The 18,155-nt window shown below is 43.3% G+C and overlaps 2 protein-coding genes across 3 annotated transcripts in view; one reads left to right on the forward strand and one right to left on the reverse strand.

Moving 5' to 3' along the window:
• LOC110504478 (uncharacterized) overlaps positions 1-1,758 on the reverse strand; it is a 16,465-nt gene extending 14,707 nt beyond the window's left edge. The window contains exon 1 of the mRNA XM_090219240.1: positions 1,650-1,758. The gene's annotated coding sequence lies outside the window, so the exon portion shown is untranslated. The remainder of the gene's footprint in view (positions 1-1,649) is intronic.
• Positions 1,759-1,986: 228 nt separating this feature from the next.
• Positions 1,987-13,458, forward strand: LOC110515535 (cis-aconitate decarboxylase). 2 transcript variants are annotated; one of them, XM_090219242.1, is made up of 6 exons: positions 1,987-2,211; positions 4,579-4,636; positions 6,210-6,397; positions 7,009-7,101; positions 10,871-11,076; positions 11,877-13,458. In XM_090219242.1, the coding sequence occupies exons 1-6, from the start codon at positions 2,194-2,196 to the stop codon at positions 12,820-12,822; spliced, it is 1,509 nt and encodes a 502-aa protein (XP_090075368.1). In that variant the 5' UTR covers positions 1,987-2,193; the 3' UTR covers positions 12,823-13,458. The 2 variants fall into 2 exon arrangements, with proteins under 2 accessions (XP_090075368.1, XP_090075367.1); XM_090219241.1 differs by lacking the exon at positions 1,987-2,211 and having other exon boundaries at positions 4,537-4,636.
• The last annotated feature ends 4,697 nt before the right edge of the window (positions 13,459-18,155 follow it).

Consider the following 18,155-nt stretch of genomic DNA (forward strand, 5'->3'; position numbering starts at 1 on the left):
TCTGTTAGACTGTCATACTGTATATCTGTTAGACTGTCATACTGTATATCTGTTAGACTGTCATACTGTATATCTGTTAGACTGTCATACTGTATATCTGTTAGACTGTCATACTGTATATCTGTTAGACTGTCATACTGTATATCTGTTAGACTGTCATAATGTATATCTGTTAGACTGTCATACTGTATATCTGTTAGACTGTCATACTGTATATCTGTTAGACTGTCATACTGTATATCTGTTAGACTGTCATAATGTATATCTGTTAGACTGTCATACTGTATATCTGTTAGACTGTCATACTGTATATCTGTTAGACTGTCATACTGTATATCTGTTAGACTGTCATACTGTATATCTGTTAGGCTGTCATACTGTATATCTGTAAACTGTCATACTGTATATCTGTTAGACTGTCATACTGTATATTTGTAAACTGTCATACTGTATATCTGTTAGACTGTCATACTGTATATCTGTTAGGCTGTCATACTGTATATCTGTTAGACTGTCATACTGTATATCTGTTAGACTGTCATACTGTATATCTGTTAGACTGTCATACTGTATATCTGTTAGACTGTCATACTGTATATCTGTTAGACTGTCATACTGTATATCTGTTAGACTGTCATACTGTATATCTGTTAGACTGTCATACTGTATATCTGTTAGACTGTCATAATGTATATCTGTTAGACTGTCATACTGTATATCTGTTAGACTGTCATACTGTATATCTGTTAGACTGTCATACTGTATATCTGTTAGACTGTCATACTGTATATCTGTTAGACTGTCATACTGTATATCTGTTAGACTGTCATACTGTATATCTGTTAGACTGTCATACTGTATATCTGTTAGACTGTCATACTGTATATCTGTTAGACTGTCATACTGTATATCTGTTAGACTGTCATACTGTATATCTGCTAGACTGTCATACTGTATATCTGTTAGACTGTCATACTGTATATCTGTTAGACTGTCATACTGTATATCTGTTAGACTGTCATACTGTATATCTGTTAGACTGTCATACTGTATATCTGTTAGACTGTCATACTGTATATCTGTTAGACTGTCATACTGTATATCTGTTAGACTGTCATACTGTATATCTGTTAGACTGTCATACTGTATATCTGTTAGACTGTCATACTGTATATCTGTTAGACTGTCAAACATCAAGTATATTATTAAGTTGAGGACTGTTTTTAGTTTAGTAGAGGTCTTCTACTAATATCAGACCTCTCTCTCTCTCTCTCTCTCTCACTCACTCTCTCTCTCACTCACTCTCTCTCTCTCTCACTCACACTCGCTCTCACTCTCTACTCTCCACTCTCTCACTCTCTCTCTCTCACTCTCCACTCTGCTCTCCTGTCCTCATCTCTCTCTCTCAACTTTTTACCATTTCTCCACTGAGAGTCTCTGCTAACTTGTCAGACAACTTCTCCACGGTGCTAAAAGCTGTTTTTAACTTTCTTTAACATTCATATTTACATCAAATACATGTTATTTCTAATCGTGCCATGAATGTTTTAATATAATATATTGTTTGATCTGAAACTAGCCTATACAGTGTATTTACAGAGGGAAGAGATGGACAGATTATTCAGTGACAAGTAAGACAGAGTTTTTACCTGGCGGTGGTTAAGATGGTGATAATGATGATTGTCAGGCTGAGAGAGAGAAGAGGTGATGCTGGGACGGAGAGAGAGAAAGGCTGTTAATCTGATGCTCTGGAGGAATGTTGATGTTTATCACCAGAAATATCCTGTCTTCAGGGTGGGAGGAGTTTCTGGAGTTCCCCTGGTCCCACCCTTGAGTGGTGACATCATACCTTACCTAAGAAGTCAATTACTTCCTTCTGATGATGATGATGAGGAGGAAAAATCTCAGCTTGTGATTGGAATAGAGGTGGTGTTTTGGAAGTTCCTCCCCCTCTCCCTGTTGTCTATCAGTTTAGACCTTTTGTCCATTCTGCAGTATAAAAGACAGGCAGAGCTCACCTGAGAGACAACCTGCATCCTCCCTACCTACGCTACATCATCCACCCATCCATCGATCCCTCGCCGACAAAGAAGAGAGAGGAGAAACAGAGAGAAGAGATCCAAAAACGACCAAGCAGAGGAAGAGTTGAACAACAGAGAGAGTGAAGACAGACAGACAGACAGACAGACAGACATGCTCTCGAAAGTACAGGTAAGACTCAGTCATGTAGTCAATATGGTCACCAGGCATAACCTACAGTATATGAGACTTATATTAAATTATTTAGTTTGAAATGTATAGGTCTCTTTCTGTTCAACTTCCTCATTGTGTTAGAGACCTAGAAACCTGTCAGTACATTAGTAGAGGTTAGAGGTTAGAGACCTAGAAACCTGTCAGTACATTAGTAGAGGTTAGAGGTTAGAGACCTAGAAACCTGTCAGTACATTAGTAGAGGTTAGAGGTTAGAGACCTAGAAACCTGTCAGTACATTAGTAGAGGTTAGAGGTTAGATAACTAGAAACCTGTCAGTACATTAGTAGAGGTTAGAGGTTAGATAACTAGAAACCTGTCAGTACATTAGTAGAGGTTAGAGGTTAGAGACCTAGAAACCTGTCAGTACATTAGTAGAGGTTAGAGGTTAGAGGTTAGAGACCTAGAAACCTGTCAGTACATTAGTAGAGGTTAGAGGTTAGATAACTAGAACTCTGTCAGTACATTAGTAGAGGTTAGAGGTTAGAGACCTAGAAACCTGTCAGTACATTAGTAGAGGTTAGAGACCTAGAAACCTGTCAGTACATTAGTAGAGGTTAGAGGTTAGAGGTTAGATAACTAGAAACCTGTCAGTATATTAGTAGAGGTTAGAGGTTAGATAACTAGAAACCTGTCAGTACATTAGTAGAGGTTAGAGGTTAGAGACCTAGAAACCTGTCAGTATATTAGTAGAGGTTAGAGGTTAGAGGTTAGATAACTAGAAACCTGTCAGTACATTAGTAGAGGTTAGAGGTTAGAGACCTAGAAACCTGTCAGTACATTAATAGAGGTTAGAGGTTAGAGGTTAGATAACTAGACACCTGTCAGTATATTAGTAGAGGTTAGAGGTTAGAGGTTAGAGACCTAGAAACCTGTCTGTATATTAGTAGAGGTTAGAGGTTAGATAACTAGAAATCTGTCAGTACATTAGTAGAGGTTAGAGGTTAGAGGTTAGAGACCTAGAAATCTGTCAGTACATTAGTAGAGGTTAGAGGTTAGATAACTAGAAACCTGTCAGTATATTAGTAGAGGTTAGAGGTTAGATAACTAGAAACCTGTCAGTACATTAGTAGAGGTTAGAGGTTAGAGACCTAGAAACCTGTCAGTACAATAGTAGAGGTTAGAGGTTAGAGACCTAGAAATCTGTCAGTACATTAGTAGAGGTTAGAGGTTAGAGACCTAGAAACCTGTCAGTATATTAGTAGAGGTTAGAGGTTAGATAACTAGGAACCTGTCAGTACATTAGTAGAGGTTAGAGGTTAGAGACCTAGAAACCTGTCAGTACAATAGTAGAGGTTAGAGGTTAGATAACTAGAAACCTGTCAATACATTAGTAGAGGTTAGAGGTTAGAGACCTAGAAACCTGTCAATACATTAGTAGAGGTTAGAGGTTAGAGACCTAGAAACCTGTCAGTACATTAATAGAGGTTAGAGGTTAGAGACCTAGAAACCTGTCAGTACATTAATAGAGGTTAGAGGTTAGAGACCTAGAAACCTGTCTGTGGCATGTTGAGCTTTAACCATGTTGTGCTGCTACCATTTTATGCTGCTACTATGTTGTGTTGCCACTGTGTTGTGCTGTTACAATGTTTTGCTGATACCATGTTGCGCTGCTACCATGTCTTGCTGTTGTGCTGCTACCATGTTGTGCTGTTGTGCTGGTACAATGTTTCCTGCTGATATGTTGCTCTGCTGCCATGTTTCTGGCTCAGTATCTAGCAGAGTATTGTTACCCTCTGGCTCAGTATCTGGCACAGTATTGTTACCCTCTGGCTCAGTATCTGGCACAGTATTGTTACCCTCTGGCTCAGTATCTGGCAGAGTATTGTTACCCTCTGGCTCAGTATCTGGCAGAGTATTGTTACCCTCTGGCTCAGTATCTGGCACAGTATTGTAACCCTCTGGCTCAGTATCTGGCACAGTATTGTTACCCTCTGGCTCAGTATCTGGCACAGTATTGTTACCCTCTGGCTCAGTATCTGGCAGAGTATTGTTACCCTCTGGCTCAGTATCTGGCAGAGTATTGTTACCCTCTGGCTCTGTATCTGGCACAGTATTGTAACCCTCTGGCTCTGTATCTGGCATAGTATTGTTACCCTCTGGCTCAGTATCTATCAGAGTATTGTTACCCTCTGGCTCTGTATCTGGCAGAGTATTGTTACCCTCTGGCTTAGTATCTGGCACAGTATTGTGCCTTAGTAACCAAGGAAGAGAGTCTACATCAATGTTTCATGTTTTGATTCACACTGTGAACCTGTCATTCAGTAACTCATATGCAACAGTAAGCTGTGGTTTGATATTATGCTGTTTTCTGTCTGTGTTTCTCAGAGATGCTTCAGACCTGCGTCTGTTACGCTGAGACGACTCCACCAGTCAGCCCTGGATGGTCAGTAACAGCTCCGCTTGATCTCACTCACTCTCTCTCTCTCTCTCTCTCTCTCTCTCCTCTCTCTCTCTCTCCTCTCTCTCTCTCCTCTCTCTCCTCTCTCAATTTAACACATTAAGCTTCTTCTGTCCTCAGTGTTTTTCTGACAGTATTTATAGTATATATATATATATATATATATATATAGAGGCTGTTGGTCTGATCTATACTAACATAGAACTAGGCTATATAGACCTTCCTAGATACAGGCTGTGTTGATTCTATACCAACCTCTCCTCTTGTCTCAGTTCAGACATCAGTAAACTGAGCTTGGAACATACTGGGGAGGTTTAAAACATTCCTGACTTCTTTCCTCGTCTCTCTCCTTCTCCCCTCTCCTCTTCAACCCATCTCCTATCCTCTCCACCTCTCCTCCTCCTCTCGTCCTCCTCCTCCTCCTCCTCCTCCTCCTCCTCCTCCTCCTCCTCCTCCCCCTCTCCTCCTCCTCCTCCTCCTCCTCCTCCCCTCTCCTCCTCCTCCTCCTCCTCTCCTCTTCTCTCCTCCTCTCCTCCTCCTCTCCTCCTCCTCTCCTCCTCCTCCCAATCTTCTTCTCCTCCTCCATATCCTCCTCTCCTCCTCCTCCTCCTCTCCTCCTCCTCTCCTCCTCTCCTCCTCCTCTCCTCTTCTCTCCTCCTCTCCTCCTCCTCTCCTCCTCCTCCCAATCTTCTTCTCCTCCTCCATATCCTCCTCTCCTCCTGTCCTCCTCCTCCTCCTCCTCTCCTCCTCCTCCTCCTCCTCTCCTCTTCTCTCCTCCTCTCCTCCTCCTCTCCTCCTCCTCTCCTCCTCCTCCCAATCTTCTTCTCCTCCTCCATATCCTCCTCTCCTCCTCCTCCTCCTCTCCTCTTCCTCTCCTCCTCCCTCCTCCTCTCCTGCTCCTCCTCCTCCTCCCCCTGTCCTCCTCCTCCTCCTCTCCTCCTCCTCTCCTCCTCCTCCTCTCCTCCTCTCCTTCTCCTCCTCCTCCTCCTCCTCCTCCTCCTCTCCTCCTCTCCTCCTCCTCCTCCTCCTCCTCCCCTCTCCTCCTCCCATCTCCTCCTCCTCTCCTCCTCCTCTCCTCCCCTCTCCTCCTCCTCCCCTCTCCTCCTTCCATCTCCTCCCCTCTCCTCCTCCTCCTCTCCTCCTCTCCTCCTCCTCCTCCTCCTCCTCTCCTCTCCTCCTCCTCCTCTCCTCCTCTCCTCCTCCTCCCCTCTCCTCCTCCTCCTCCTCCTCTCCTCCTCTCCTCCTCTCCTCCTCCTCCTCCCCTCTCCTCCTTCCCTCTCCTGCTCCTCCCCTCCTCCTCCTTCTCCTCCTCCCCTCTCCTCCTCTCCTCCTCCTCCTCCTCTCCTCCTACTCCTCCTCCTCCCCTCTCCTCCTCCCATCTCCTCCTCCTCTCCTCCTCCTCTCCTCCCCTCTCCTCCTCCTCCCCTCTCCTCCTTCCATCTCCTCCCCTCTCCTCCTCCTCCTCTCCTCCTTCTCCTCATCCTCCTCCCCTCTCCTCCTCTCCTCCCATCTTCTCCTCCTCCTCTCCTCCTCTCCTCCTCCTCCTTCACCCCTCCAGTGGTAGATCATCCAGCCTCAGAGGACAGTGTGACAGACAGTTTTGGCAGGTTCATCCATGGTGTCCAGCCCCACCAGCTGACCCCCACCGTGCTCCACCGCAGTAAGAGGATGGTCCTAGACTCCATCGGAGTGGGACTACTGGGCAGCACCACACATGTCTTCCAGCTGGCCCTGCAACACTGTCAGGTGAGAGAACAGAAGACAACTTTATTGTCCATTGGTTACAATGTTTAATGTTACTGTCTATCCTCTGTCTGCCTGTATGCCTGTCAGATTGTATGTCTGTCTGTCTGTCTGTCTGTCTGTCTGATTGTCTGTCATTCTCTCTATCACCCCCTACTGTCTATCCTCTGTCTGTCTGTCTGTCTGTCTGTCTGTCTGTCTGTCTGTCTGTCTGTCTGTCTGTCTGTCTGTCTGATTGTCTGTCAGTCTCTCTAACGCCCCCCTACTGTCTATCCTCTGTCTGTCTGTCTGTCTGTCTGTCTGTCTGTCTGTCTGTCTGTCTGTCTGTCTGTCTGTCTGTCTGTCTGTCTGTCTGATTGTCTGTCTGTCTCTCTAACGCCCCCCCTACTGATTATCCTCTGTCTGTCTGTCTGTCTGTCTGTCTGTCTGTCTGTCTGTCTGTCTGTCTGTCTGTCTGTCTGTCTGTCTGTCTGTCTGTCTGTCTGTCTGTCTGTCTGTCTGTCTGTATGTCTCTCTAACGCCCCCTACTGTTTATCCTCTGTCTGTCTGATTGTCTGTCTGTGCCTGTCTGATTGTCTTTCTGTCTGTCTAACGCCCCCCTACTGTCTCTGCAGCACATGTACGGTCCTGATGACATCAGCAGTGTGTACGGACGCAGAGGAACCAGACTCTCCCCAACCCTGGCTGCCTTCGTCAACGGAGTGGCTGTGAGTAGATATATTTACACTAGATCTGAACAGACACATGTTGAGTTGATATATTTACACTAGATCTGAACGGACACATGTTGAGTTGATATATTTACACTAGATCTGAACAGACACATGTTGAGTTGATATATTTACACTAGATCTGAACAGACACATGTTGAGTTGATATATTTACACTAGATCTGAACAGACACATGTTGAGTTGATATATTTACACTAGATCTGAACAGACACATGTTGAGTAGATATATTTACACTAGATCTGAACAGACACATGTTGAGTTGATATATTTACACTAGATCTGAACAGACACATGTTGAGTTGATATATTTACACTAGATCTGAACAGACACATGTTGAGTTGATATATTTACACTAGATCTGAACAGACACATGTTGAGTAGATATATTTACACTAGATCTGCACAGACACATGTTGAGTAGATATATTTACACTAGATCTGAACAGCCACATGTTGAGTTGATATATTTACACTAGATCTGCACAGCCACATGTTGAGTAGATATATTTACACTAGATCTGAACAGACACATGTTGAGTTGATATATTTACACTAGATCTGAACAGACACATGTTGAGTAGATATATTTACACTAGATCTGCACAGACACATGTTGAGTTGATATATTTACACTAGATCTGAACAGACACACGTTGAGTAGATATACTAGCATGCCCCGACCACCTGAGGATCTGTCATTTTCAGCCATCTATTTCCTGTGTTTGAGTGGTGCAAAATCAACTTGTCACTTAAAACCTCTTAAATGTGAAGTCCCCAATTTGGGGACCGTATTTGAATGTTGTTATTAAATTCAATCTGGTATGAGAACGGTAGCCCCTCTATGCAGAAGCAGGGTGTCTGCGGAAAGCTGAGTATCTTGGCTATTGATCAATGCCGTCAAATATCTGGTATGACTTACTACCATATATGGGCATACGAATTTATAAGAACAGAATGAGCCGATGACCCTATTTCAAGATGGCTGCTACCTACATTCCGGTTAGCGTTGTGAAGCATAAACGAAATAAACACATAATACGTAATACACCGAAAGCCGGGACTCCACAGATCACGAGGATATCTTATTTGTCTGCCTGTGACCTTCCGTTATTGATCACCAGCCCCGAGATTCAAAATGTTCATTTTACAAGTTTTCACCAAACAGCAAACATCTTCCAAGGTAAGCTTCCATATGTTCTGTGTTTGAGCTGTAGCTACATGGGGGAACACATCTGGCCTATTGCCATCTGATGATGTATGACTTAATGGGAACATTCAATGTCCACCGAGTGACTATCTGTGCACATCAAAAATATGATGTTGCCTGCTTACAACGCTTTGGCCTGAATGTCACGTCTGGAGGAAACCTGGCACCATCCCTACGGTGAAGCATGGTGGTGGCAGCATCATGCTGTGGGGATGTTTTTCATCGGCAGAGACTGGGAGACTAGTCAGGATCGAGGCAAAGATAAAGGGAGCAAAGTACAGAGATCCGTGATGAAAACCTGCTCCAGAGTGCTCAAGACCTCAAACTGGGGCAATGGTTCATCTTCCAACAGGACAATGACCCTAATCACACAGTCACACAGACAACGCAGGAGTGGCTTTGGGACAAATCCTTGAGTGGACCAGCAAGAGCCCGGACTTGAACCCAATCAAACATCTCTGGAGAGACCTGAAAATAGATGTGCAGCGATGCTCCCCATCCAACCTTTGTCATTATGGGGTATTGTGATGTCATTATGGGGTATTGTGATGTCATTATGGGATGTTGTGATGTCATTATGGGGTATTGTGATGTCATTATGGGGTATTGGGATGTCATTATGGGGTATTGTGATGTCATTATGGGGTATTGGGATGTCATTATGGGGTATTGGGATGTTATTATGGGATATTGTGATGTCAATATGGGGTATTGGGATGTCATTATGGGGTATTGGGATGTCATTATGGGGTATTGGGATGTCATTATGGGGTATTGGGATGTCATTATGGGGTGTTGGGATGTCATTATGGGGTATTGTGATGTCATTATGGGGTATTGTGATGTCATTATGGGGTATTGTGATGTCATTATGGGGTATTGTGATGTCATTATGGGGTATTGTGTGTAGATTGATGAGAGTGAAAAAACAATTCAATCCATTTTAGAATAAGGCTGCAACGTAACAAAATGTGGAAAAAGGTCAAGGGGCCTGAATACTTTCCGAATGCACTTACGCAAATTTTCTTCATTTTAACAGAAAATATAAATGATAATATCTGAAACAATGAGGATATAGGTCAGGTTGAACATTAACCATAAGGGTACAGTGCTCTAATGCCATGGCAGTACTTCAGCCAGATGGTGAGAATGGTGATAATGCACACAGCAGCCAGCCATGAGAACCCTGGCCTCACCTCACCTCACCTCTCCAGGGTTTCCCTGCTCTGTCTGAGCGTTAGAGACAGACAGACACAGACGGCAGAGAGGTAAAAATATCAGAGAGCTGACAGGCAGATCGTCATCTTGTCATGCTAAGATCATTTAGCTCCACCCTTGGCAGAGCTCAGGACTAAAACAGAACTAGAACAGAGATTAGAGTCTTGATGTCCAAAACAAGCTGGATATGTCAATAGGGTGGAGTCCAGCAGAGTGGACTGGCTGAAGTACATACTGAGTGAACATCCTTGTTGTTAAAACAATCTACCCTCTGTGCCCAATAACATGCTTAACTTAGAGCCTCTCTCTGTAGGATACATAAAGAGATATTCATGACTCTACAGTCACTACACAGTCACTCTGACAGACCTGCTACAGTTATTATATTCCTGGGTCTCTACAGTCACTACACAGTCACTCTGACAGACCTGCTACAGTTATTATATTCCTGGGTCTCTACAGTCACTACACAGTCACTCTGACAGACCTGCTACCGTTATTATATTCCTGGGTCTCTACAGTCACTACACAGTCACTCTGACAGACCTGCTACCGTTATTATATTCCTGGGTCTCTACAGTCACTACACAGTCACTCTGATAGACCTACTATCGTTATTATATTCCTGGGTCTCTACAGTCACTACACAGTCACTCTGATAGACCTGCTACCGTTATTATATTCCTGGGCCTCTACAGTCACTACACAGTCACTACACAGTCACTCTGACAGACCTGCTACCGTTATTATATTCCTGGGTCTCTACAGTCACTACACAGTCACTCTGACAGTTATTACACCAGATAACTCTCTGACTGTTTACTGTCTGGTGTGGTTAACCAGCTGTCTTCCTTGGATTAGTGATGACACATTTACCATCAACCACTGAGTCTGTTAATAACAGGTGTCTTTATTCTGGGTCTGTTGTCCAGGATCACTGTGTCTGTTGTCCAGGATCACTGTGTCTGTTGTCCAGGATCACTGTGTCTGTTGTCCAGGCTAACTGTGTTTCTTGTGTGTCTGTTCTCCAGGCTAACTGTGTTTGTTGTGTGTCTGTTCTCCAGGCTAACTGTGTCTGTTCTCCAGGCTAACTGTGTTTGTTGTGTGTCTGTTCTCCAGGCTAACTGTGTCTGTTCTCCAGGCTAACTGTGTTTGTTCTCCAGGCTAACTGTGTTTGTTGTGTGTCTGTTCTCCAGGCTAACTGTGTTTGTTGTGTGTCTGTTCTCCAGGCTAACTGTGTCTGTTCTCCAGGCTAACTGTGTTTGTTGTGTGTCTGTTCTCCAAGCTAACTGTGTTTGTTGTGTGTCTGTTCTCCAGGCCCACTCCATGGACTTTGATGACACCTGGCACCCTGCCACTCACCCGTCAGGGGCAGTCCTTCCTGCCCTGCTGGCGGTCAGTGATATGCTGCCCAGTAACAGCAAGCCTAGTGGGCGGGACTTCCTGCTTGCGTTCAATGTGGGTATAGAGATCCAGGGACGACTGATGAGATTCTCCAACGAGGCTCACAACATCCCCAAGAGGTAAGGACCCTGACCCCTGACCGCTAAACCTAACCCTGACACTAACCCACAACATCCCCAAGAGGTGAGATCGGTAACATCAGAACCTTGGAGTGTACACTTCAGAGACCAGAGGAAGGTAACATCAAAACCTTGGAGTGTACACTTCAGAGACCAGAGGAAGGTAACATCAGAACCTTGGAGTGTACACTTTAGAGACAGGAGGAAGGTAACATCAGAACCTTGGAGTGTACACTTTAGAGACGGGAGGAAGGTAACATCAGAACCTTGGAGTGTACACTTCAGAGACAGGAGGAAGGTAACAGCAGAACCTTGGAGTGTACACTTTAGAGACAGGAGGAAGGTAACAGCAGAACCTTGGAGTGTACACTTTAGAGACAGGAGGAAGGTAACATCAGAACCTTGGAGTGTACACTTCAGAGACAGGAGGAAGGTAACAGCAGAACCTTGGAGTGTACACTTTAGAGACAGGAGGAAAGTAACATCAGAACCTTGGAGTGTACACTTCAGAGACAGGAGGAAGGTAACAGCAGAACCTTGTTGACTGTTGTTCTTCCTTAACAACTGCCCCCCACCCCTCCCTCCAGGTTCCACCCCCCTACTGTTGTTCTTCCTTAACATCTGACCTCTCTCTCCCTCCTCCCCCCTCTCCCTCCAGGTTCCACCCCCCTACTGTTGTTCTTCCTTAACATCTGACCTCTCTCTCCCTCCTCCCCCCTCTCCCTCCAGGTTCCACCCCCCTACTGTTGTTCTTCCTTAACAACTGACCTCTCTCTCCCTCCACCCCCCTCTCCCTCCAGGTTCCACCCCCCTACTGTTGTGGGTACTCTGGGTAGTGCAGCAGCCTGCGCCCGCCTCCTTTCTCTGGAACACTCCCAGTGTAGCCACGCCCTGGCCATCGCTGCCAGCCTATCAGGAGCCCCCATGGCTAACGCCGCCACCCAGTCCAAACCCCTCCACATCGGCAACGCAGCGCGGCTGGGGCTTGAGGCGGCTCTACTGGCCTCTAGAGGTCTGGAGGCCTCACCCAGGGTCCTGGATGACACCGCCGGGGTCGCAGGGTTCAGCGCCTTCTACGAGGACTACGCCCCACAACCTTTGGCCTCCCCAGAGGAAGAGGGGTTGCAGTTCCTCCTAAAGAACCAGGATATAGGGTTTAAGAGGTTCCCGGCCCACCTGGGGATGCACTGGGTGGCCGACGCTGCTGCCGCCGTACACAAACTGCTGCTGGGGGAGCAGGGGTCAGGGGGGAGTGGTCAGGGGTCAGGGGTCGTAGGTCAGGTCCAGGACATCCTGCTCAGGGTTCCCCGCTCCAAGTACATTGATCGTCCGTTCCCGGAGTCGGAGCATGAGGCCAGACACTCCTTCCAGTTCAACGCCTGCTCTGCCCTGCTGGACGGAGAGGTCACCGTGGACTCATTCTCCCAGGAAGCACTGCAGCGCCCCGACCTCTACTCCCTGCTGGGGCGTGTCCACGTCGAGCATCCCCATGACAACCCCGCTAACTTTGACCGCATGTACGGCGAGGTGCAGGTGACACTGGTGGGCGGGGACGTCCTGAACGGACGCTGTGATACTTTTTATGGTCACTGGCGTAACCCTTTGACCAATGAGAGCCTGAGGAAGAAGTTCCGTAGCAACGCTGGGGCGGTCCTTCCCAGAGAGAAGGTGGAGGGTCTGATAGAGGCAGTAGAGGGACTAGACAAACTGGAGGACTGCTGTCCTCTGCTGGAGCAGCTACAGTGATCACACACAGAGCTACAGGGATCACACACAGAGCTACAGGGATCACTCACAGAGCTACAGGGATCATACACAGAGCTACAGGGATCACACACAGAGCTACAGGGATCACTCACAGAGCTACAGGGATCATACACAGAGCTACAGGGATCACACACAGAGCTACAGGGATCACACACCACATCACAGAACTCCTGACCAGCTGATGTTTCTGCGTTTTACAACATCATGTTGTAAGAGACAATTAAAATTGTTCAAAGATAAATGAAGTTCAAATGTAGAATCTACTTCCAATGTGAGGGAAGAGGGAGAGTCTATAGGTGATTGACTTTAGCTGTACATTAAATTATATAAACAATCAAAGCTAAATGATTAAGTACAGTATATTTTGGTGTATCCATTTATATGACCCCGATTAGGGTCCCTGTGTTTCCTTGACAACGTATCTCTACAGTCCTGAGTGGATGTTGACAATAACAACAATTCATTTGAAGGATGGAAGTGTATGTACATGTGATTTTATTATGAAGTTTATTTTCTATTTTGTTAAACAGTCTTGTATTCTACCAAACATGTATATTATTATGATTCTATACTTGAATCTTAATTAAAATATTATATTAAACTAATTACAGCCTTGATCTGTTTATCCTTCTCATTTACCTCACTGAATCAGAAGAACAGAAGCAAACAATAACATGGGTATGTTACCTGACAAAAACAACACATAGATACTATATATATATATATATATATATATATATATATCTATATATATATATCTATATATATATATATATATATATATACAATAATAACACATATATATATATACATATATATACCCAATATTAACACAGAGATACTATATATATATATATATATATATATATATATACAATAATAACACACATATATACATATATATATATATATATATATATATATATATATACCCAATATTAACACATAGATACTATATATATATATATATATATATACAATAATAACACACACATATATATATATATACCAAATATTAACACAGAGATACTATATATATATATATATATATATATATATATACAATAATAACACATATATATATACATATATATACCCAATATTAACACAGAGATACTATATATATATATATATATATATACAATAATAACACACACATATATATATATATACCAAATATTAACACAGAGATACTATATATATATATATATATATATATATATACAATAATAACACATATATATATACATATATATACCCAATATTAACACAGAGATACTATATATATATATATATAGATATATACAATAATAACACACATATATATATATATATATATATATATATATCCAATATTAACACATAGATACTATATATACAATAATAACACATATATATATATATATATGTATATATATATATATATATATGTATATATATATATATATATACCAAATATTAACACATAGATACTATATATATATATACAATAATAACACATAGATATATATATATATATATACCAAATATTAACACATAGATACTATATATATATTTATATATACAATAATAACACAAATAGAAATTTGAACACTTACGACGCTGCGTTTTGGTCTACTCCTTCTTCCACCAACGAAAACCGTTACAATATATATATTTATATATACAATAATAACACATAGATACTATATATACAGTGGGGCAAAAAAAGTATTTAGTCAGCCACCAATTGTGCAAGTTCTCCCACTTAAAAAGATGAGAGAGGCCTGTCATTTTCATCATAGGTACACTTCAACTGTGACAGACAAAATTCGATTTTTTTTCCAGAAAATCACATTGTAGGATTTTTTAAGAATTTATTTGCAAATTATGGTGGAAAATAAGTATTTGGTCACCTACAAACAAGCAAGATTTCTGGCTCTCACAGACTTGTAACTTCTTCTTTAAGAGGCTCCTCTCTCCTCCACTCGTTACCTTTATTAATGGCACCTGTTTGAACTTGTTATCAGTATAAAAGACACCTGTCCACAACCTCAAACAGTCACACTCCAAACTCCACTATGGCCAAGACCAAAGAGCTGTCAAAGGACACCAGAAACAAAATTGTAGACCTGCACCAGGCTGGGAAGACTGAATCTGCAATAGGTAAGCAGCTTGGTTTGAAGAAATCAACTGTGGGAGCAATTATTAGGAAATGGAAGACATACAAAACCACTGATAATCTCCCTCGATCTGGGGCTCCACACAAGATCTCACCCCGTGGGGTCAAAATGATCACAAGAACGGTGAGCAAAAATCCCAGAACCACACGGGGGGAACTAGTGAATGACCTGCAGAGAGCTGGGACCAAAGTAACAAAGCCTACCATCAGTAACACACTACGCCGCCAGGGACTCAAATCCTGCAGTGCCAGACGTATCCCCCTGCTTAAGCCAGTACATGTCCAGGCCCGTCTGAAGTTTGCTAGAGAGCATTTGGATGATCCAGAAGAAGACTGGGAGAATGTCATATGGTCAGATGAAACCAAAATATAACTTTTTGGTAAAAACTCAACAAGTCTGTGTTGCCCAGCAACAGCCCCAAAACATCACTGCTCTAGAGGAGATCTACATGGCGGAATGGGCCAAAATACCAGCAACAGTGTATGAAAACTTTATGAAGACTTACAGAAAACGTTTGACCTCTGTCGTTGCCAACAAAGGGTATATAACAAGTGTTGAGATAAACTTTTGTTATTGACCAAATACTTAATTCCCACCATCATTTGCAAATGAATTCATAAAAATCCTACAATGTGATTTTCTGGATTTTTTTTCTCATTTTGTCTGTCATAGTTGAAGTGTACCTATGATAAAAATGACAGGCCTTACTCATCTTTTTAAGTGGGAGAACTTGCACAATTGGTGGCTGACTAAATACTTGTTTGCCCCACTGTATATATATACAATAATAATTACACATAGATACTACATACAGTACTTTACTGTGAGACATGCTACCTACATACTTTACTGTGAGACATGCTACCTACATACTGTACTGTGAGACATGCTACCTACATACTTTACTGTGAGACATGCTACCTACATACTTTACTGTGAGACATGCTACCTACATACTGTACTGTGAGACATGCTACCTACATACTTTACTGTGAGACATGCTACCTACATACTTTACTGTGAGACATGCTACCTACATACTGTACTGTGAGACATGCTACCTACATACTTTACTGTGAGACATGTTACCTACATACTGTACTGTGAGACATGTTACCTACATACTGTCCTTTACTGTGAGACATGTTACCTACATACTGTACTGTGAGACATGTTACCTACATACTGTACTATGAGACATGTTAACTACATACTGTACTAAGAGACATGTTACCTACATACTGTACTTTACTGTGAGAAGTGGTACCTACCCAATTTACTGTGAGACTTGTTACCTATCTACACACTTTACTGTGAGACTTGTTAGACACCCCCACTACTATAACTAAACTCAGCAAAAAAAAGAATATTCCCTTTTTCAGGACCCCGTCTTTCAAAGATAATTCATAAAAAAACCAAATAACTTCACAGATCTCCATTGTGAATTGTTTAAACACTGTTTCCCATGCTTGTTAAATTAACCATAAACATTTAATGAACATGCACCTGTGGAACGGTCGTTAAGACACAAACAGCTTACATACGGTAGGCATTAAGGTCACAGTTATGAAAACTTAGGACACTAAAGAGGCCTTTCTACTGACTCTGAAAAATTCACCAAAAGAAAGATGCCCAGGGTCCCTGCTCATCTGCGTGAACGTGCCTCAGGCATATTGCAAGGAGGCATGAGGACTGCAGATGTTACCAGGGCAATAAATTGCAATGTCCGTACTGTGAGATGCCTAAGACAGCACTACAGGGAGACAGGATGGACAGCTGATCGTCCACGCTGTGGCTGACCACGTGTAACAAAACCTGCACAGGATCAGTACATCCGAACATCACACCTGCGGGACAGGTTCTGGATGTCAACAACAACTGCCCGGGTTACACCAGGAACGCACAATCCCTCCATCAGTGCTCAGACTGTAGGCTGAGAGAGGCTGGACTGAGGGCTTGTAGGCCTGTTGTAAGGCAGGTCCTCACCAGACATCACCGGCAACAATGTCGTCTATGGGCACAAACCCACCATCGCTTGACCAGACAGGACTGAACAAAAGTGCTCTACACTGACGAGTCGCAGTTTTGTCTCACCAGGGGTGATGGTCAGATTCGCGTTTATTGTCAGATGGAATGAGCATTACACTGAGGCCTGTACTCTGGAGCGGGATACATTTGGAAGTGGAGGGTCCGTCACGGTCTGGGAGGTTATGTCACAGCATCATCAGTCTGAGATTGTTGTCATTGCAGCCAATCTCAATGTTGTACGTTAAAGGGAAGACATCCTCCTCCCTCATGTGGTACCCTTCCTGCAGGCTCATCCTGACATGACCCTCCAGGAGGACAATGCCACCCGCCATACTGCTCTTTCTGTGCGTGATTTCCTGCAAGACAGGAATTTCAGTGTTCTGCCATGGCCAGCGAAGAGCCCGGATCTCAATCCCATTGAGCACGTCAGGGACCTGTTTGATCGGAGGGTGAGGGCTAAGGCCATTCCCCCCAGAAATGTCTGGGAACTTGCAGGTGCCTTGGTCAAAGAGTGGGGTAACATCTCACAGCAAGAACTGGCAAATCTGGTGCAGTACGTGAGGAGGAGAGGCACTGCAGTACTTAATGCAGCTGGTGGCCACACCAGATACTGACTGTTACTTTTGATTTTGACCCCACCTTTGTTCAGGGACACATTATTCAATTTCTGTTAGTCACATGTCTGTAGAACTTGTTCAGTTCATGTCTCAGTTGTTGAATCTTGTTACGTTCATACAAATATTTACACATGTTAAGTTTGCTGAAGATAAACGCAGTTGACAGTGAAATAACTTTTTTTTTCTAGTTTCTTTCCTTTATTTTTTTGCTGAGTTTACTGTGCTGTATGTGTTAGGTACATGCTAATCAAACTTGTACGGCTGCATGTGAGTCCTACTATTGTGACTCCGTGCAGCCAATGGCAATGTCCACGATAGGTATAATGCTAGGAGACGCTTGTGGATTTGACAGCTCTAACGAGGTTCCATCTCCAACACTGTCAGAACACCAGCTATATGGAAACCTGATTGAATCTAGCCCTTAGTCTCTCAGCCTCTCACCCCTTCATTCCTTTCTCCTGAGAAAGAGGGGGCTGTCATCATGGCAGAGACTGAACAAATCTGG

This window comes from Oncorhynchus mykiss, chromosome 25, assembly GCF_057628025.1.
Source record: "Oncorhynchus mykiss isolate SJ-2025 chromosome 25, ASM5762802v1, whole genome shotgun sequence".
Lineage (NCBI taxonomy): Eukaryota > Metazoa > Chordata > Actinopteri > Salmoniformes > Salmonidae > Oncorhynchus > Oncorhynchus mykiss.